This window comes from Dermacentor albipictus, chromosome 6, assembly GCF_038994185.2.
Source record: "Dermacentor albipictus isolate Rhodes 1998 colony chromosome 6, USDA_Dalb.pri_finalv2, whole genome shotgun sequence".
Lineage (NCBI taxonomy): Eukaryota > Metazoa > Arthropoda > Arachnida > Ixodida > Ixodidae > Dermacentor > Dermacentor albipictus.
The window spans coordinates 100,127,329-100,149,629 of NC_091826.1; the positions used below are offsets into that span (position 1 = coordinate 100,127,329).

Sequence of the window (22,301 nt, forward strand, 5' to 3'; positions counted from 1 at the left end):
GGTGTCCACGTGGGGATGGTGAGCCTGGATATGACATGGTCGGAGCGTCATTGATGGTGGTATCTGATTGAGTGAAGTGAGGTTCGTAACGGTAAGGATTGCTCTCAGGGAGATGGTTATGGGCAAACAGTCCATGGGGTGAAGAAGCCACTGTACATGGATAATCCAAGCCAGCATTGGACAGCTCCTGACGAACAATGGCTTCGACAAGTGGTATCATCGGGGACGTAGACAGCGGTGCTGGAGCACCTGGAAGCGGCAGACATGGCCTAAACTTCGCGTCGGATAATCGTTGTGACATGCTCGGTGGTGAGTGGTGCCAGTGAGGCAGGTAACTATTCGTACGACCACGTTGGTGTCGTGGGAGGCAATCGCATATACTCCTGAATGGTGCGTCGTCTTTGGGCGTTCTCGAAACGCTTGTATTAGCGTATTATGGAGTCGAGCGTGTTGCAGCCCTTCCAAATGAGCAGATTGAATGCTTCATTTGCTATCCCTTTTAAAACAAGTCCCATTTTGTCCGACTTCATCATGTCATCATTTGCCAGTCATCTTCCGCCTTGCGGCAAAGGGCCAGCACGTCTACGGACACCGTATTTGTTTGGGTATTAACCCCAGCACCTCCTTCGTCGTGGCCACACGACCAATGGCGTTTCCAAACAGATCATGCTTCTTTTGCTTGCAGGAATCCGAACTTCTGATTTCAGCTTTGCGATTCACGAACCAGATATTTGCGATTCCTCGTAAGCAATCTATAACATTCCCCCAGCTTGACCGTATCGGCCCATCGGTTGTCCTTGCACGCTTGTATAGGGCCAGCGAGTCGTAAATATCGGCGTTATCGTTTCCGGAAAACTTGCGCGGATCACAGTGCTGCCCAAGGACAACCGTTGACGTTGCCGGCGCTCAGGAAGAGGCCGCCTCTTCTGCCATTGTGGAAAAATCCTAGTGACGGCCACTGCGGAGATCCGTCGTAACGATTTTTTACCGCGCACATCCACCAAAAATGTGACGTAGCTAAATATTAGGAAAAATTATATTTGCAGTATATTTACACAGAAGTCACAGCCAAGATGACAGAAGAAGCACGAAACACGAACGAGCTCTCCATAGTCGTCTTCATCGTCTTGCAGAGCACTTTCTTCGGGATGCAGGAATGAGGTGTAACATTATTCATGGCACCTCCTTGGTGGCAATCATAGTCTGCCGATAGGAGAACTCAAGATGTGCTCAATCTGTTTTCACGAAATGGTGTGATTGTGCTTGGCGGGCCAAACACGCCAGAAGTTCAGGCTTTGTGTCCTATGTATCGCGCGCCTGTTGAGCACGGCTCGCTCAACATTCCGGCAACATTAGGTCTGAGGTGTATTCGCCGGTGTTGGGCGTTTGGCTGTAGTCCTGTCCTATGGCTCTTCTGCCTCATTTGTTTGTGAAATTTACTACTAACGTGCTTACCTATCATGTAACCAGAACCGTAAAAACTGGTGCGACTCACCAAGCGATGGTCTTACATCCCGCAGGCATCCATCAAATTAGCAACATTTACGCACCATGTAACATAAGTACTAGAAACCTACACGAGTATGCCGACTCTAGCTATGCCAACCTTTATCTGCAAACATCCTGCGTAAACCTCAGCGACTAGATCGTTTTATTATATCCAGCTATGTGGAGATAAACTTCAACGTAGCTTGACACAAAAGTTAAGCATACCGTTATTTTTTTTTGTTCTCTTCCTTTGCTATCTGGTTATATATATGAAACATGTAGTGTCATGCCAAGCCTTGTGCTTGGCTATGGTCCCCACTTCTCTTTCAATTTTTCTTAATACTGATGACGTATTTTCAATACTGGTTTATACTACAGTTTTCTTCAGACGTACTCTTGGAATACGCAAGGTGTGCGTACGATGCACGTGTTATGCGGCGTAAGTACAATGTCAGTGCGTGATCAGGAGACAATTGGCCTAGGCTAGCAGTCTGACGAAACGCAGAATCAAAATTCCTAGCATTTAACCTCACCCGACGAAAATGCTAAATATCACACCTTTTGTGTTGACCGCTGTATTTAATCCAAATCGTAGTACATCGGTTTCTCGAGCTATATCGTCCGACTTGTCTTTCTTTGCACGGCGACGTACAAGAGACGCCTCTGTTTGGTAGGAAGACAGGTAGAGGAAATAATGAGATTATTGATAATAAACTCTTGCTGACCGGTGGAGCACCACGTAAGCTTTCGCGTGCTGCCGCGATTGCAAGAGTTCTCTGATTTTTGAAGGCGGTGCAGTTTCTTTCAGGCATCACACAGAAAAGATTTGCCTAATGTGGAGGCTTCGCTATCAGCAGCAGCAGCAGTGGTTGCTTAAGTCGGCACTTGATTCTCTTAGGTAAAAAGGAAATGTCATGTTAAACTTTGCCTTTCGCGTGTGGCCACCCGGGCCCATAGGTGATGGGTTTGAGCATGCGCAGATAACTTTTGTGCGTTCCTTCAATGCCGCATCTATGCAGCTTTTCAATCGAAAATCGTTGTTAGGGTTAGTGTTGATTCTTGAATGTATTTAACAGAGTGGGCTTGCAATAGCAATTATCGCTACTAAATTAGTCGAGACGAAGCTTTGAAAAAAAATGTACGTTGAGAAACAGACAAGTTGGACACATTTTGAAAGTGTCGGCCTATTGGGCGCGACGTTAGTTTCCAAACCTTCATCTCCGCTCTCAAAGCTGACGCATTTGAGCAGACAAGTACGTTTTGTAATAGTATTATTCAGAAAACATACCCACTGCAAGCTTTCTACACACATACCAAACACTTGCGAGTGCTGTCTAAGCTCAGAAATGTTACTTCGAAAACGTTAGGCAAGCGTTGTTGGACATTCAAGGTCACCCGTTCCTGCGTAGCTCATCTGGTGGGATACCAGATTCAGTTTGTGCCTGTGCTCAGTTTGTGTGTATTCATCTCATGTGCTTTATTTTCACGTGACCCGCCGTGGTTGCTCAGTGGCTATGGTGTTAGGCTGCTGAGCATGAGGTGGTGGGATCGAATCCCGGCCACGGCGGCCGCATTTCGATGGGGGCGAAATGCGAAAATACTCGGGTACTTAGATTTAGGTGCACGTTAAAAAACCCCAGGCGGTCGAAATTTCCGGAGTCCTCCACTACGGCGTGCCTCATAATCAGAAAGTGGATTTGGCACGTAAAACACCATATATTATTATTATTATTATTATTTTCAGGTCAAAATTCATCTTTGATTCACGGAGTAGCTGAAGATGTTGAGCTTAGTTCTCCATTGGCTGCATATTATCCTTTCAGCCATCTGCGTTGATAATCGGTGAAAATATTTGTGGAAAGGGCAGCGCGGAAACTGCTTATTGACGTAATTAATAGATAATCGTGTTCAAAGAGGGGGAAAATCTAAATATTCCCATATGCGTATTTTCCTAAATAGGCGTAGCATTATATGCATGACAGCCATCTTGGTACGGAATATGTTATGTACAGCAATTATGTGGGCACAGTTTATGCAATTGATTTTTGCGACATTTATTTATATTCTTCTTTCTGGTATTTTTCGTGAGCTTGGCCGTAAAAGCAGTTCTCATGTACGTGATAAGGACTTTTGGAGTGGCATGTCATAACAGGATGTCCTCGACAAAAAATTCTACCTTTGCAGAGCGCTTTAGTTTCGGCGTAGTGGATAACGTAGTCCGTAGCCACGATGAACCGCGTATTCTCAGTTGTTGATGCCGGAAATGACCTCAAGAAGTCTATTCCGGTCTGCTAAAATGGTTGAAACGTTGCTGAATTGGCTGCAGAAATCCCGCTGCTCTGGTTTGCGGTGTCTTCTGTAATAGGCAGTCTCGGCATGACTTTCGGTAGTGGGCAATGTCAGTGGTCAGACGTGGCCAGTATTACTTTGTTTGTATCCTCGATAGCATGCGAAAAAATCCAAGATGCCCAGCGGTCGCATCATCATGAGAACCATGCAGAATCTCCGCACACAATTCTGAGGGCAAAAGAATGTAGTTGCCCGGACTGGTGAGAATTCTTTATGGGGACAACAGTTTGCAACAAAAACGAATACAAATCTTCCGTAAGGACCCTACGGACAACCTTGCTGTTGCGTTCCAAGTATTAGTGGAGGCTTTTTAGCTCAGAGTCTGCTCACTGGCGCCCACCGAATTCTTTCTCACTTATTGTTCCCAGAGATGCGTCGTCATCATCGTTGTCTTGCGACAGCGCGTCAACGGGAGCACGTGAAAAGCAGTGGCCGTCATGTTGCTTCCGTGTGCAGTTGCAGACAACAGTAGTGTCGAATTCCAGAAGTTAGTGACGCTGTTGTGCGAAGCGTCTTGAGGGTCTAGAAGAACTTGTTGTTGGGCGAGTAGGTAGATATTAGCGAGCATTGTTTAACTGCGCGGACAAACAGACCACAAAGACAGCATGGGGCATGGACGGGCGCACACTTGCAACTAATGTTTATTCCACAACGACCACATATAAGTACACCCCCGACATACACCACTCCGCGTGTGCGCTGGCGTGAGCATGAATTGTCAATTAGAAATAAAACGAATGGGCACCTGCCTGCCCATTGCTTGGCGTGCACGTGCAAGCCGATCATGACGGAAGTAAAGATTTTGTGCCGCAGCCGAGATAGCCGAGCCAGAGAGCTAGTCGAGGCGTACCATATTAGCAAGAAGGGACAAGAATGTGTCAGTAACACCTCAGTTTATTTACATAACAATGAGATGAGGTTTACTGACGAGCGTAAGTAGGTTGCGTTCTCCTTATACAAGGTTTTACTTTTCCTTCATCTTGCCTTTCTTTCTTTCGTGCACGCGCAGTCGTGTATGTCAGGAGTTTACTTATATGTGGTCGTTGTGGCATAAACATTAGTTGCAAGTCTGCACTCGTCCATGTTCCATACTGTCTTTGTGGTCCGTTCGTCCACGCAATTAAACTATCTTGAAGGTCCTCTAAATTTTCCACTCAACACAAGGCATCGTGATCTCTTACGATTAATTAAAGGGCCTATCATAAAACTAAAGGCCCAATTTCGTGGTAGCCCGAATAATGGCAAGGCATTCTTTTCCTGTCGTTGAAAGAGTGGCTTCCGCTTTCGAGAGTGACCGGCTAGTGCAAGCAGTGACCAAATCAACACCGTCTTCCTTTTAGACTGGAAGGGCACTGATACTTGCTGCTTTGTGGCTTCTCATACGCGCGTCAAATGCCGGTAAGAGTTTTGACGGAGTAACCAAGCGCTAAGGGCGTCGTTTTGGATGTCCGTGTTGATGTCTTCAAGGTGGGCGAGCACTGGTTAATGGCTGTGTTAATGCTTTGCAGCGTTTTCCACTTGATAACTGCATCGTATTTTTGAGGAATGTCAGAGTCTGGGCAATGCGTGAAAAGTCTTTGACGTGGCGCCTCTAATAGGCACCAAGAAATGTGCGCACTCCCTTCTTGTCGGCAGGCTGTGGAGAATCAGCCATGGATGATGTCGTCTACGGATCAGGATGGATTGCAGATTTGTTGGTGACGCGGCCGCGGATCACAAAATCAATGAATGCGAACCAACACTTTTCCAGGTTCAGCGAGAGTCGTGATTATTAGATGGCATGTAATCACCATCATCATCATCGTCGTCATCACTATAATAATCATGGGCCTGTTTACGCCCACTGCAGGGCAAAGGCCTCTCCCATATTTCTCCGGCCACCCCTGTCATGTACTGCAAACCTCTCAATCTCACGCACCCACCTAACTTTCTGCCACCTCTTGCTACGCGTCCCTTCCCTTGGAATCCACTCCGTAACCCTTAAAGGGAAGCTGAAGCACATTTCGGAAAAAATGGGTTCTGTGCGGCATTCTACAGTTTAGAGCCCATTGAACACGAATATATCCTTTAAAAGGGCGTAAAGAAACACAAGCGGCTGTCTTTTGCAAGAAAACGCGCACGAGCACCTCAGGGCATCGCGCGTACGCCGTTGTTGCCCGTGATTGGTCGGAACTGCTGTGACGTCATTCCCGGGGATTGCCGGTCAGCGCCGCCGCTTACGAGCGAGAACGCCGCTCTGTTCTAGCTTCACAGCTGAGTTGTAAGCATTAGGGAACATTCTCGCTGGCTTGGACAGCTTGTATCTTCGCCGTACATGTTCGAACCGACATCTGATACAGAATACGATGGCGGCAACGGCGGCAACGACGATCTTGAGTGAGCCAACAGCGAGAGAAATGTTTGCACTTTCTCGTGCGATGGAAATCTCACCTGGCACGTACGTTTTTTTCATGTACCTGCACGTTACATTGACGGGAGAAAAAAAAACGTGCTAAAGTGTCACTGGGAACTTGCTGCTGGAAAAATGCTGAAGCACTAACTTCTCTTTAGATTGCAAACACGGGTGCGATTCCGCGACGTCAGGCACCTTGCCGCTGCTTGTCTCAAGTCCCGCGTTTTTTTGCATGTTGATACACGACCGCGAACATAAGTGCTGTGTATAGCAACTTCAAACTCAAGATTATCTGCCTGTGTTACACTGGATGCTTCAAACTCTTCCATTAGTGATGGTAGTGGAACAGGTTCATCAGGGGCTCGGCTCTCAAGGAGCTCTGCTAGAACTTGCAAGAGTGTAAGACATGGATGTCATGAATTTCAGCCTATCATGCATATCAGAAAATATGACAACAGTGGGATTACTTGCAGTAATTGAAATACTTCTTTAGTAATTTATGTGATGGATTAGTTGTCTACTGATTTAGCAATGTGAATAATTTGGTGTCTATAATTTCATGACTAATGTAATTTATTAATTACGTTAAATATGCACCAGTAAGCTGTGTACGGCGCCAGAACGTCGGTAGTGTGATGAGGTGTCGTGGAGAAACATGTGGGGAGGGCATGAAACGTTGGCAATGGTATGGTACCTTTAAGAAAAGTTGGCGTCCCTTCATACTTTGAATGTTTGGAAGCAATAACAACTGTTTGAAGCCATAGCATTACTTTCGTGAAAGTGTTAATTGCTAATGTAATTCAAATCAATGAGCCTAAGAGGAAAGTAACGAGTAATGTAGTATATTTATTTCAAATAATAATTTTCCATGCGCGATACATAGCTTGTTCTCTAGGTACCATGGCAAGAAAACATTTTTTGTCCAGCGCCGATGCCTCTATTGGGCTAGAGCACGTCGAACGTTGACAAGTTCAATACCTCACAACGATACTTCATTATTTAAGCCTGTTCGCCTTACCACGGGCGCGACTGTGCCGACGCTCGTTGTTGCGGCATTTCGCTGCTGGTAGCAAGCTGCGAGTGCGAAATCTACGGAACGAAGTTTCTACACGCTGCTGAGCACGAGGTCGCGGGATCGAATCCCGGCCACGGCGGCAGCATTTCGATGGGGGCGAAATGCGAAAACACCCGTGTGCTTAGATTTAGGTGCACGTTAAAGATCCCAAGGTGGTCAAAATTTCCGGAGTCCTCCACTACGGCGCGCCTCATAATCAGAAAGTGGTTTTGGCACGTAAAACTCCAAATATTATTATTATTAAGTTTCTACACGCCAAGTTCAACTACCCTAACGCGAGCATAAAAATATTACCGTATTGCCTCATGTCGTGCGATTTAACACGAATGCTGAACGGTTTAACCTGCAGGCACAGCGTGGTAGGAAGAATAACAAATATCACTGAAAGCGCAAGCGTACCTCCGGCAGGTATTTCACCACATCAAAACAGCGCGGAACAAACAGCCGTAGCACAGTGTTCCGTGACAAAGCTGAGTGGCAATACAGGACGAAAACGGCAAGCACTTTGCACGCATGCGCATATTCCCGGCTGTGACTCCACCTCGCTTCGTCATAGGCCGCTGTAAGGCCATTTGTTCGACACTCAGGTGATCATCTTTTAAAACATTGCCCGTGTGCACATTAAAACCGTTACCTCATGCTTTCTACTCTTTGCGAAGGCCGCTCTTGGAGCTGGCGAGATGTTACTCTTGAGGGAGATTATAGACGGAACAACGCCGGGCTTCAGTAGCGCTGATATAATTAGAATACCGATTGCGCGCATCGTTGCCAAGCTCCGATGATAATCACTGTCGTGGAAATGGTCCGAGCGCAGCATAGTTCATTTCGTCGGCACGAAATTATCTCTCCTCACCGTACGGACCCACTGCGCTACAAGGTTCTTGTTCTTCGAGATCATGTGAAACATCACATCGTCTTGCCCGCCTGTGTTCGCACAGCTGCATTCTGCGCAAAACGAGGCCATGTTGGGTGCCCTTGGCTGTAGGCACTCACGCAGCACAGAACGGAACTCACGCAGCACAGGCGGCCGAGTGATACAATTTCAGAGACGCGACGTGGACCACATCGGAGCGATGCTGAGCCATGGTTGGTTCAAGAGGGGCGATTTCGTATGTGACGTCAGTTACTTGACGCAAGACATCGTAAGGGCCGGAGTAGCGTGAAAGTAATTTCGCCGAGAGGCCAACGCCTCGCGACGGCGACCAAAGGAGAACCAGGGCGCCCGGTGTGTAATGGACGTCACGATGGCGGGCATCATATAAGCGCCGCTGAATTTCCTGCAACTCCACAAGTCGACGTCGAGCAATATGGCGTGCTTCTTGTGCTTTGAGGATGGCTTCATGGGCGTACTCAGATGTGCAATTCAGACTAGCAGGCAGAACGATGTAGAAAGGTAACTTAGGGTCGCGGCGAAACAAGAGGACGAATGGAGAGACGCCTGCGGTATCATGGCGAGACGAATTATACGCGAAAGTAACAAACTGCAGCGCAACGTCCCAGTCGCGATAGTCATCGCAGATATATATATACAGCACGTCTGTAAGGTTGCGGTTAGGGCGCTCGGTTAGACCGTTCGTTTGTGCATGGTAAGCAGTAGCAAGTTTGTGTTTAGTCGCGCACGAGTGTAGAATGTCATTGACAACTTTAGAAAGTAGTGGCCTCGGTCAGGAGCTCTCGATGGGCGCCGTGGTGAAACATGGCGTTTTCTACGAGGAAGTCGGCGACATCGGTTGCACAGCTTGTCGGAAGAGCCTGTGTGATTGCATATTGGGTGGCGTAGTGTGTTGCTACAGAAATTCGCTTTTTTCCCGAAACAGACGAAGGAAAAGGGCCTAAAAGATCACCACCTACACGGGAGAATGGTCCTGATGGTACGTCAAGTGTTTGAATGCGACGAAACATTATGTCACCTCCACCACTGACTAAATTGATGTTTATCCTATCGCCTCCTGCCGCTCTTCCCATTTTCATGACTTGGAAGGCCCTTCTGACCTCATAGATAATAGCAGGAGTTTCTGTATCCAGTTCATTACTGTTGCGAATGGAATTATCCTGAGTCATCTGGCTACTTTAAAGGTCAATATAGAATCCTTCCGCTTCTTTTACGATGCATTCGAGATTGTTGATGATATTACCCTGCTCATGTCTCAGAGCATACATCTTGGTTGGTCCTATGCCAAGTTTTCTTTTCACTGATTTCAGGTTAGGTCAATTTTTTACGGCTTCTTTAGTCTTTCTCACGTTATAATTTCAAATACCACTTCTTTTCGCTTCCTTGATCAGTTTTGACAGTTCCGCGAATTCTGTATTATCTCCAGAGCTCCACACTTTCATTCTTTCTTCTTCCTTTATTAATTCTTTTGTTACTTTAGAGAGTGTGCCTACTGGTTGCCTTGGTGCCTTGCATCCCACTTGAATTGCTGCCTATGTAGCCAGCGTAGTTACAGTTGCATTCATTATATCTATGCCATCTTCATCTCTCTGTTTCAATGCTACATATTTGTTTGCAAGTACCAGCATCAAGTTGTCTGGTTTTAATTTTACTGCCTCTACTTTCAAATATTTTTTGGAGCAATTTTACTTTTCTCTCTTCAAATTGAGGTGAATCCTAGCCATCACTAATCTATGATCACTGCACCTTTACCTTACCTATCACTTCCACATCCTGCACTATGCTGGGATTAGCAGAAAATATAAAATCAGTTTTGTTTCTTGTTTCACCATTAGGGCCTTTCTAGGTCCACTCTGTGTTGTTGCGCTTCCTGGAAAGTTTGTTCATTATTCGAAGCTTAAGACTCTCTGCGAATTCTATCATCATCTCTCCTCCAGTGTTCCTACAATCAACGCCGTTGCTGCCAATTGCTTGTTCACCAGCCTGCATTTTTCCCACCTTTGCATTGAAGTCGCCCATTACTACAGACTACTGAGACGTTTTTTCATCGCTTATTCAGCGTCTTCGTAAAACTGATCTACTTTATCATTGTCGTGACAGGACATTTGGGAATAGGCTTGTACTACCTTCAATGTATACATCTTAAGTTTGATTACGACTACTGCTACCCTTTCAATAATGCGGTAGAATTCGTCAATGTTGCCGGCTATGTCTTTATGAATTATTAATCCTACCCCGTATTACTTCTTATCTGGGAGTCCCGTATAGCAGAGGACATGACTTTTAGTCCGTAATATATAGGTCCCACCAGTTCTTCTCATATCGCTATGGCCAGTCATATCCCAAACAATATCTGATAGCTCCTCAAGGAGTCCTGCTAAGCTAGCCTCAACGACAGATTTCGGCTGTTAAAGTTGTTAAAGGCATTTCGGTGTTAAAGGTTCATTTTCCATTGGTGGCCTGTCTGGATCCAGAGATTCTTAGCACTGTCTGCTGCGTTCCAGGCCTGAACACCGCCTTGGTCAGGCGCTCCGCAGCTGCAGCGGACTTGGAGCCACGGGATAATTGTAGGAGTCATGAGGGAGGGGGTTTGCCGTATACGGAACAAGTGAGTCCAATTCCTATTCTGGTCAGGGAAGGTCTTTGCTGAAGCTTAGTGGGTCTTGCTAATTCGCCTGTACATCGATTATCATAGCCCCACTTGCTCTCTGCATCTTTTGCCGGCGTCCGGCGTCACTCCAAACCTGCACAGAGAGTGCACCGGAGGAGGTCAAATTCAGGCACACCTCTGTCATTTAAAAAAAAAGGAAAAGAAAAGAGAGAGGACTCGGATTTCCGGCTACTGCAACCGAGCATTCGACATAGATTAGTCAGATAATCAAACAGGCGGTGAGGCTACCCCGTCGCCGAAAAGTACAGCCGCAAGGGCCCTACATGCCTAAGAGATGCGTGGATTTATCCGCTTTCTGGAGGTTTTAGATGGACCTAGGTTGCAGGATATAGTGTCAATTCTCAGTAGTCGTAACATCTTTATTCCCAAATCTTACGCACACATGCGGCCTTGAACGCGTGTGAACCTTGTGCGAAAAAAAGAATGGGAAAAAGTTTTCAGCGTTCACCAAGAAGCCCCGAGGCGCGTATCGCCCGCGCGTTGTCTTCCGCATCATATCGTAGTCTTCCTTCGCGTAGTCCGCTCGCACATATTTACTTACGTCAAAATATTGAATTCGGCTTCGATACATCAAATGTGTCTGCGCCAATTAGGTAAGGCATAGGTAGACAAAAAACCTGTATGCGTAGTGTATGAATATAGCACGTCATAAAGATGCTCAATCCTGTCAACATTCCCGTAACACTTCGAACACGCCATGAGCGAAGCTTAAGGTAATCCGTGACCATTAGAATTACTCGGCGGCATTACGTTATTTCCCGCGACAACCGCACACTCGCTCTAGGAGATATATACAATGCATAATGATAATGCAGCGGTGGCGTAGAGGAAACAAAGAATAGCAAGTCTTAAACCATAGGCAAATATTGATTATGCGAAGAAAGGAAGAACGATTGCGACAAAGGTAATGCAGCGCATTAACATTGCACGGGAAGTACTGGATATGTTGTTGAACAAATTTCGTATTACTTTATGGCTGTTGCGCAAGTGTAAACCCAAAATCGCGTAACCTAACATATATATGTTAGGCTACCGCAAACGCACATGTACCAAGAGATTTTTTAACAATGCTAAAACTTATGTTGTTATACCATCCGTAGAACATTGTATATATTTATTATGCGCAGGTTTTGAATACTTCCCGTGAGAGTCCTGAAGGCGCAATTATTGTTCTTTTAACGGACGGCGTGGAGAATGAGCAGCCCTACATTGACGACGTCTGGCCTCAACTGTTAGCGCTAAAGGTCGAAGTTGTGGCAATGGCGATGGGTGACAAAGCTGAACAGAAGCTTGAGAATCTGGCTGCGCAAACGAAAGGGCAAAGTTACTTTTTTCCTGACCACCTTCAAAAGCTGCCGAGAATCTACATCGAAGCCAGCAACCCGGTGCATGAATTCACATATCATCGGTTGGTGAGTACCCTGTTATTTACGAATAGAATGTACAACGAAAACAATATAGCCTCGTAACGCTCAAAAGTTCACCCGCCGCGGTTGCTCAGTGGCTAAGGTGTTGGGCTGCTGAGCACGAGGTCGCGGGATCGAATCCCGGCCACGGCGGCTGCATTTCTATGGGGGCGAAAATGCGAAAACACCCGTGTACTTAGATTTAGGTGCACGTTAAAGAACCCCAGGTGGTCGAAATTACCGGAGTCCTCCACTACGGCGTGTCTCATAATCAGAAAGTGGTTTTGGCACGTAAAACCCCATGTTTTTTTTTTTTTAACGCTTAAAAGCCTTCTTGCAATGTTTTCTTCGAAGGGAAAGTTATATCTGTTCACAGAAGTTCTCAATCTCATTATAATAGTTCGATAAATTTAGATCAGAGTTCTGTTCGTGCACAGATAGAATTAAATGAGGCACAAAGCCACAACTTCTAAAGTAAAAAGGGGGCCTGGACATGTTTTACATGAGGACTGGGGCAATAATTGTTGTTTTCTGTACATCAGGGTGCTGAGTAAATATTGATAAATCCGCTTGTACTCTTTGTCTAGAGTACTTATATTGAGCGCACTATCCTTGCAAAAGCAATTTTGGCAAACAAGATATACGCAATAAGATGAACATGTGCTGTGAAGTGTTTATGTTAGTTAACGGTTTGGAAATAATTCTGAAATGTTTGTTTTCAATTAGGCCTTAAGCTAAGCGCGTACTTTTCAGGGTATCCTAAGGTGACTATATTGTCACGTAGTAGTGACGGTAAAGAAGCAGCCAAACTGGGAAAGATGAAAGAAGCGTTTTATTGGGTGAACTTGTGCCCTCAAAAACAACGTACACTCTAAGGACGGTGACAGCAGCGAATACAGTAGGCGATCATGGAAAATATATTCAGCGAGTGAAGCGCGTCGGCTTTTATACATCAGTCGCCGAATGTTCCACAGTAATCGCTGGGATCCGCGTGCCTTCCACAATACATTATTCGCGTCGCGCACACATGCAATAAGATTACACAAGGTTCGGTCACAGACAGCTAATGGAATCATTGATAACAATCCAGAAACTCCCCGATGCATACAGGCGCGTCCAGCGCTGTGCGATAACATCTGTTAGGTGGTGAAACGTGTCACCCGATAAAGACAAACAAGCGCACGTGTCAATAGTGTCACGTAGTAGTGACCGGTGACACAGGCGGGAAGTTGGCATTTTTACGGGGAGAAGCTGGGGCCCGACAAGTTTTGCTATATATATATATATATATATATATATATATAATTGCCATAGAAGGAACTTCGTTTGACCTCGAAGCATTGTTAACAGAAGTGACAGGCTTGTATGTGAATCTACAAGACCTCAGAGTAGGACACAGTTCAATTTCATGCTTGCCTTCTCCCCCACCATGGAGATTCTGGTATCCCTCGGTGGTGTAATCTACCTTAGTGAAATGTTCGTATACTTCGCTATCACTAATACTGCTTCGCTTTTTCAACGGCACTGCAGACTCTTCCTTTATTTTTTTTGATTTTCTGTCAGTCCGAGTAAAGTGCATGACTGCTGAGGATTCTTACTTCGAGTGGATCCGGCTTGGCCTCATTTTGGTTACTGAGTGAATAATACAGGGTGCGCCGACTATCATGCACCCAGACTTACACAAGGGCCTGTTGCCTCACTCCAAGAAAACCTAGTGCACATTGTTTCCACTAAAGTTGTGTAGCCGCCAGCAATTCTTTCGTTCCTGAGATTTAATTTGACAAATGCAATAATTACCTAATTCGAGAAGTGCTGTCGTAACTATAAAACTGTCAATTAGGCAATTGTACGAACCTCCTGGCACCCTCAAATGACGTCTAGCTTCTGTGTTTTCAGTCATGTAATAATTGCGCGCAATTTTTGCCCTGCTGCCAAACAAACCACATGAAATATGAAAACTATCACGTGACTGCGTTCCCATGCGCATCCTAAAGCAGTGCCCTCAAAGAAGCTGTTTGAAAGTAACTGCATTACCCGTCGCAAACCCGAAGACTCAGCGCATCACCTTGATAATGGTGAAGCATGTTTCGCGGCTTTGAAGCTATTGGGTACTCTCTATGTCAATGGATGGATGGATGGATAAGCTTTATTTTCGTCAGAACGCATGTGCGGACGGTTCCGTGCTAGATGGCCATCAGCTCATGGCTGACGGCGACCTGGGTGACCCATTCCACGGCCCTGGTCTGGACGACCGGGTCTGAGCTGGCCAACACGTCAAACTTATCCGTCTCTCAAGGCCGACTGATCACATTGATAACAGAAGCCCCTTGATAACGCGGTCGAAGCGCCGCTCTGACAACGCGCGAAGCGCGAGCAGCAGTGTAATAGGCTTGTCATGTTTCGAAATCCCGGCATTGCTCACATCGCATCGACACAGTGCGCGAGGAGCTATATCTCGCGCCAGAAACTTCCTTCGGACAAAAGGAAAATTAATGCGACAGTTTTAGCTTTGACGAGAGTGTATAAGTACGGCAAAAACAGGTTCAAGGCATCACATAAAAGCACACTAAACAGACCGGGAAGCGACCCACGAGTTGAGAAGAGGCAGAACTGATGCGTTCAACAAAGTAGATAACCACTTCGAAATTAGCCGAATTGGCAATCGAGACGCCTGCGAAAAAACATAAAAATATACATCAAATTTCAGTGTGCCCTTATAATCGGTAAATTCGTAAGCGCCGTTTAACATCAACTGCTGCCCAAAAGACGCGTTGGAATAGGTCTCCTTCCACAGCTACGCAGTACCGAGCTTGCTTTGTCAGATCTTCAGTGGCTTTCTTGGTGACCAACGCTCGAATTGTACGGCAGGCAGCCGCTATTGTTGTCTAGAGCTAATATGACGTCCATCTCGATCCTGTAAGCACGATTTTTCGCAGAATCATAAAGAAAGAAATCGAGTGGACAAAGGTCAGGTGACCTAGCCGGCCAATTTTCAGGCTGGTGCCTTCTAATCTATTGTGCGTTAAAAGTCGCATCCAGCCAGTTTCGCGCTCGGCTGCTGCTTTATGCTGGCGCTCATTTCGATGATACCACAGAAGTGGAAGACGTGACAGCGGGACTTCACTGAGAAACTCATCCGCCTCTCCTTCAAGGATTTCGTCCACGTAACCCTATCCAGCCAGTGTGTGATCGTAGAATATGTGCCCGATTATAGCACCGGCGTGGATTCCGCACCCCACATTGAACGACCACTCGTATTGGTACCGATTGCGATAAGCCCAGTGTGCTTTGCAATCCCTCCAATAGCGTGAATTATACAAGTTCACATAGGCCTTTCTGTGAAAATTGGCTTTTTCTGGGCACATCATGTTGCTAAAAATTCCGCTGACTAATCTGTTTTCGCGAGCACCCAATTCGAGAAATCTAGACGACTCTACAAGTCCCTACCTTCCCAGCATTGGTGCTGGTTAATGTGGTATGGGAGAAAGGCCGTCGTTGCAATACTCCAAACTGATTACTTGCAAATTTGTGCCTGGGCCGCGTCGTCCCGCACGCTAGCATGAGAGTTTGAGGCCACAAATGCTAGAAAATCCATGCGTGGGCCAGGACTACGCAATACGGAGTCCTTCGCCACTGTTACTAAATCTGCTGGTTTGTCTCAGGTTTTCATCATTTTTGATGATAGTCGACGCATTTTCTCTAACACCACAATTCCATGACTGATATGTACTTGCAACCTTCATCATGCTGTCATAAGCAGCTCCCAAGGGAAGGGTAATCTCTCCTCGTCATTAGAGAAAGGCATGGTCACTGGGGCGACACAAAACACGCCTTCAAACAATAGCACTGACGTTGTCATTTCGCTTTTGTGGTGATAGGTGTTGTGGCAAAAAAAAACCGTTCGTGTACTTTCTCTACGCTAAGACAACAGCAACCGCAGCTTATTCCAAATAACACCAAATGCGACGTGTTGCTTCGGCCGAGGTGCGGCACAAAAGGCACTAGCTCGATCACGATGTTTTTCACTATTTCATTTATTTCATTCTGGCTAACTCAGACGGGATGGTTAGAGTGCGTTGCTTTATGACGCGGGTGGGTGCGCAGTCCCATGGTATTTTTCATATTTCGCGTGGTTTACTTATTCTCACAAAAACTAGTACGCTATGAGTACGTCGCTAAATATACCGCAATTAGATGACCATAGCCTGTGCCTACAAATGCCTCACTGACACTTTGATAATTAGGACATTACGTGTTGAGTTGGAAAATTTATTACAATTACTTAGATAAGTCTCAGTAATGAAAAGAACTACTGGCAGCTACGCTACAGTACGTGAAGCAACATGCACTAGGTTTTCTTCGAGTAACGCAAATGCTTATTTTTACGGGGTAATACTTGACTGGGACACCTTGTATATATCTATGACCTCTGCGTGCAAGTGTCGATGTGCTCATTATTATTCAATGCAAATTATGAAAAGTACTTTTTTGTTGAGTCGTTAGTGTTGCGTAACGGAAAGACAAGCTATACTGAAACACATATAATTCACGTGCATTCCATGCGCCGTTGACAAAAGACTCTGCCTAAGGGGTCACTGAAGTCTGCAGGTTTTTTCGCTGGTCGACGAAGCATGCAAAACAAATTGAAGTGAGCTGAACATACAGCAACACATTCATTCTCTAAGCATAGGTTCTCCGTACATTTAGAAACAATTTTTAATTGTCTACCTCCTTCTCTTCCGAAAAATATATTAAACTTTGTTCTGCGTGTGTATTCAAATGTACTCTATACGCACATGGTCTTCACAGTTGAAATTTAAAGCAATCCATGCTGAAGTGAGTAAATATTATGAGGCAGCCGCTGCTAGTGCTTCTAGTGCGCCTGTCCTCTTCTTGTCAGGATTCGCAGAAACGAAGCGAAATGAGGAATGAAAAGCCGTTCACGTCCGCGCCAACGATGACGCAAGCAGCTATAAGCCACAATAAAATAATAAATGAAAAGATCGAGATACCTGAAAGGAAACCTCAAATTATGTAGCTGACAAAACTGTGGTAGTGACATTTCAGGTGTGTTGTAGAGCGGGGGGGGGGGGGGGGAGGTGAGAATGCTTCGGCATCGCCTGAGGGAGGGTGCTCTGCGCCATCCGGCAAACTCTACGGGGTGATCGGGCCCCGCCCTCACCCCACCCCCACCTCTTAACGCCTACGGGACACCCTGTACACATTTATGGCATCAGCATGCAAGTGACGATGTTTCCTTCCCTAATAAATGTTGCAAATAAATAGAAGTGTTTTTAGTGAGTCATTAGCTTTCCTCACTGGAAAGAGAAGCGATACCGAGACACATGCCATTCACGTGCATTTAACACGCCTTTGATGAACGACGGCCGAAAGGGTCACTAAATCTACCGGTATTTTAGAGGGCCAAGAAAGTACACAATGCGTTTTTATGGGAGGTGAACATACAGCAACATATTCACTCTCTTGGAACAAGCTATACTTACCCTTAGAAATAATTGTTAATTGGCTACATCCTTCACTGTAACTATATAACAAAGATTGTCCTATGTACACATATAAATATATTGTCTATGCGCATAGTGTGTACAGTGAAAATATAAAACAATGTTGATGTGACGAAATCCATATGAGGCAGCCACCGCTCGTACATCTAATGTACTTGTTCTCCTATTGTCAGAATTAGGAGAAATAAATAGAAATATAAATTAAAATCTGTATATGTCTGCTGCAACAATGATGCAGAAAGCTAATAGCCACAATAAAATTTTAAGCGAGAAGGTCCGGGCCGGCGAAAAGAAACTTCAAATAATGTGGGTGACAAAACTCGCAATGACGTGTTAGGTGGCGCAGGGTGGGGTAAGCTTCGGCATCGCCGGGAGTGGAGGGGAGGTGGCTCAGCCCCTTCGGAAGACTCCAGCGGAGCTCGGCTGCGCCAATAGTCGAGTGCGCCAATGCAGCGGATGATCTTGTAGTGTCCCAAATGGCGGCGTAAAATCTTCTCGCTAAGTTTTCGTCCTTGTATTGCGGTCCATACCGAAACATGGTCCGCGGGCTGGTACACGACGTAGCGACGTCGAAGGGTGTAGCGTTGGCTGTTGGTCCTCTGGTGATTCTTGATGAGCAGGCAGGCGAGCTGTCGGGGATCTTCGCGGCGCTGGAGATAGGCGGCGACATCGAGATTTCTTCACTAGGGACCTGCGGCATCAGTGCGTCGACAGTGGTCGTCGGGTTCTATCCTAAAACCAGCTTGAACGGTGTCATTTGAGTCGTTTGCTGAACTGCCGTGTTACAAGCGAAGGGTATGTATGGCAGGACTTCATTCCACGTCTCGCGCTCTACATCAACGTACATTGCTAGCATGTTTGCGATTGGCCAGGGTCTTGTTCAGCCGATCCTTAAGACCATTCGTCTGCGGGCGGCAGGTATTTGTCCTCCTGTGGCTTCAGTGGCTGTGTCATGGAATGGCTTGGCTTAGCACCGCTGTAAAGCTCGTTCTTTTGTCAAGGATGAGGGCTTCTAGGGCACCATATCGCAGCAGGATGTTCTCAAAGAAAAATTTTCGCAACGACGGCTGCGCTTCCTTTCAGCAGAAGTTTCGTTTTAGCGAAGCGGGTAGAGTAGTCCGTTGCCACAACGATGCACTTACTTCTGCATTTTGATGCGGGAAGGGTCCCAACATATCCTTCCTGATCTGCTGAAATGGTGGGCAAGGAGGCTCGGGCGGCTGTAATAATCCTGTTGGCCCTGTCGGTGGTGTCTTGTGTCGCTGACAGTCTCGGCATTTCTTGTCATAATCGGCGACGTCGGCGAGCAGGCATAGCCAGCAACCTTTTCTGTATCATCGATAACATCGGAAATAATGGGAGGTGCCCAGTGGTCGGTTGTCTTGTATGTTGCGCAGTACGTGACGATGTGGTGCTGAGGAAACAAGAAGGTGGTTGGCACGGAGGAGTGAGTTCTTATTTACGATTTGGTTGTTTTGCAGCAAAAATGAAGACAAAGCACGCTGAAGTAGCGTAGGGTCAAGGTCGGTGTTGCCTTCGAAATACTCGACGCGGCTTTTTATTTCCGGGACTGCTCGTTGCTGTTCGGCGAAGTCTTCCGCTCTCATTAATCCGAGAAAGTCGTCGTCACCCTTGCGATCTTCCTCCGGTGGGTAAAAGGTTACGCGTGATAGGCAGTCGGCATCAGATGGCTTCCGTCTCGAATTGTAGACAACACTGAGGTCGAATTCCTAAAGTCTCAGACTTCATCGTGCAACGCGTCCTTGTGGGTCTTTTAAATATGCTAGCCCGAACAAGACATGGTGGTCACTTAGGTCATTGAAGGGTCTGCCGTATACATAAGGGCGGAATTTCGGGGTAGCCAAAGGATCGTAAGGAGTCGAATAATTGGCTTCAACTTTCCACAGCGAGCGACTAGCCTAAGCAGTGACCCTTTCAAATCCGTCTTGCCTTTGGACTAGGACAGCTCCGAGGCTTAGACTTCGTGGGATGCTACTGCGAGTGAATCTACATATTCGTTTAAGGATAGACCTTTGTGACCTGGCACCCACACTAAACGAACGAGTTCGGTTTCAGCGCCTTCGTCCAAGTGGGCGAGAAATGGTGATGACTGCACGCGTTGTTTCAGCTTTTGGAAGGGCTCGACTTACGGCGCTTGTCACTTGAAATCAATGCCTGATTTCGTGAGGAAAATTAATGGCTTGGCGATGCGCGAAAAGTTCTTGACGGAGCCCTTGTAATAGGCACATAAGTTAGGGGATCTGCGCACATACTTGTTGTCGGTGGGCTGTGAGAATTTAGAAATGGCAGATGCCTTTTGCGGATCATGGCATACTCCGAATTTGCGGCTGATAAGGTCCACGACCAAAAGCTAGTCGTAAGCGAAGCGGCACTTTTCCAGCATCAGAGTCAGCCCTGATTAATCGATTGTTTCGAGTACTGCACCAATCTGCCTAAGGTGATCATCGAAATCCCCGGCTATGAAAATACGTCATCTATATAGACGAGACAGTTCTGCCACTTCAACCCTGCTAACACCGTGTCCATCACTAGCTCCAACGTTGCAGGCGCCGAGCACAGTCCGAATTGCATGACATTGAACTTATAGAGGCCAACCAGCGTAATGAACATTACCGTTTCGTGATAGGTTTCATCGGCTTCTATTTACCTGTAGCCAGCTTTGATATCCTTCGACGGAAAGCATTTAGAACTATAGAGCCGATCTAGTGCATCCTTTATCCGTGGGAGGGTGTAAACGCACTTCGTGAGCTTATTCACCCAACCATAATCGATGCTGAAACGTAGGGTTCCATCCTTTTTCTTCAACGATACTACACGAGGAGGCCACGAGCTTTTCAACTGCTGGGTGATGTCTTCGCTCTGCATTTCATTTCATCGTCTTTTCGCCTTATAGCTTCACGCTCTCGCGTGGGAACTCGGTTAAGGCTCTGGTGGAGTACATCTCTGTCTTCATTGCTTGGATGACGTCGTCGTCTTCGCTGGCTATTTCGAGGAACACCTTAGGCGGCTTGCAACAGTACTAGAGGCAATCAAATCATCAGGCCTCACTCTGAAGCCGGAAAATTGCCACTACACTTACCTTAAGCTTCTGTTCTTCGGCCACGTCATCAGCGAATCTTCAGTCCGCCCTGACGCGCACAAGACAGCTGCCACCGCAATGTTCCAGCCGCCCATGGACAAGAAGGCAGTGCGTAGATTCCTTGGCATATGTGCCTACTATAAACCCTTTGTCAAGGACTTTTCATGCATCACTGAACCGATAACACACATAACCAAATGTTATGTTGCGTTCAAGTGGGAAACGCCGCAGTCCGACGCATTTCAAGAACTCAAACGACGCATGCAGACATCTCCAGTAGTTGCGCACTTCGACGAGGACGCCGATATCGAAACCCACACTGACGCCAGTAACTTAAGCCTCCGTGCCGTCCTAGTCCAAAGGAAAGACGGACTTGAACGGGTGCTTACGCTAGCAGGTCGCTGTCAACAATGGAGGGCAATTATTCTGCGACCAAAAAACGATGCCTTCCCACCACTTAAACTACAGCAAAATTTCGCCCTTACCTATGTGGCCGGCCATTCAAACTCGTTAACGACCATTACTTCTTTTGTTGGCTAGCAAATTTGTAGCACCCTTCAAGACAGCTGGCACAGGAGAGCCTCAAACTGCAAGAATATCACATCCCTGTCACATAAATGTTCGTAGGTAAACACTCCGATGCCGATCTCCTATCACGGACCTCCATTGACCTGCCGCCGCCGGATTTCGAGCATGACGACGCCTTTCTTGGAATAATAATCGCGGTAGATTTCGCTGAGCAGCATCGAGCAGACCGAGAACTAAAAAGCCTCGTAGAGTATTAGGAGGGACACACCGATGCTATCCCTAGGGCATTTAAGCGAGGACTGTCCTCTTTCTCACTACAAAACAACCTACTCGTAAAGAACTGCTCGCCAGTCCGCCCCAACTACCTTCTTGTTCTTCCCTCAGAGCTGCGTCCAGAAGTATTGCACGCCCTACATAGCGATCTGACAGCTGGGCACCTTGGATTCTTCCGAGGGCTATCGAGGATACAAGAAATGTTCTACTGGCTACGCCTGACCTCCGACGCCGCTCGTTACGTGAAGACATGCTGAGCTTGTCGAGGACGCAAGGCACTACTGACAAGGCCAGCGCTATTACTAAGACCAATCGAGCCTCCCAATACCGGCCATTTCAGCAGATAGGGATGGTGTGGGCCCCTTCCGACGTCAAGAACTGGAAATAAATGGATCGTCGGGGCGACTGAATACCTAATCCGCTTCGCGGAAACAAAAGCTCTGCCCAAAGGTTGCGAAGCTGAAGTGGCAAAATTCTTCGTCGAGAACGTACTGCTGAGAAATGGCGCCCAAGGGGTCCTCATCACCGACGTAGCAACGGCCTTGACAGCGGATCTCACAAAAGCCATTCTACAATACAGCCGGGCAAGCCGCAGAAGAACA

At 46.6% G+C, this 22,301-nt stretch overlaps 1 protein-coding gene across 12 annotated transcripts in view; it reads left to right on the forward strand.

Moving 5' to 3' along the window:
• LOC135913650 (calcium-activated chloride channel regulator 1-like) overlaps positions 1–22,301 on the forward strand; it is a 164,190-nt gene that overhangs the window by 79,022 nt on the left and 62,867 nt on the right. For all 12 annotated transcript variants that reach the window (XM_070541101.1, XM_070541102.1, XM_070541103.1 and 9 more), the window contains one exon: positions 11,995–12,279. In XM_070541101.1, the coding sequence (XP_070397202.1) occupies positions 11,995–12,279 (285 nt within the window). The remainder of the gene's footprint in view (positions 1–11,994; positions 12,280–22,301) is intronic.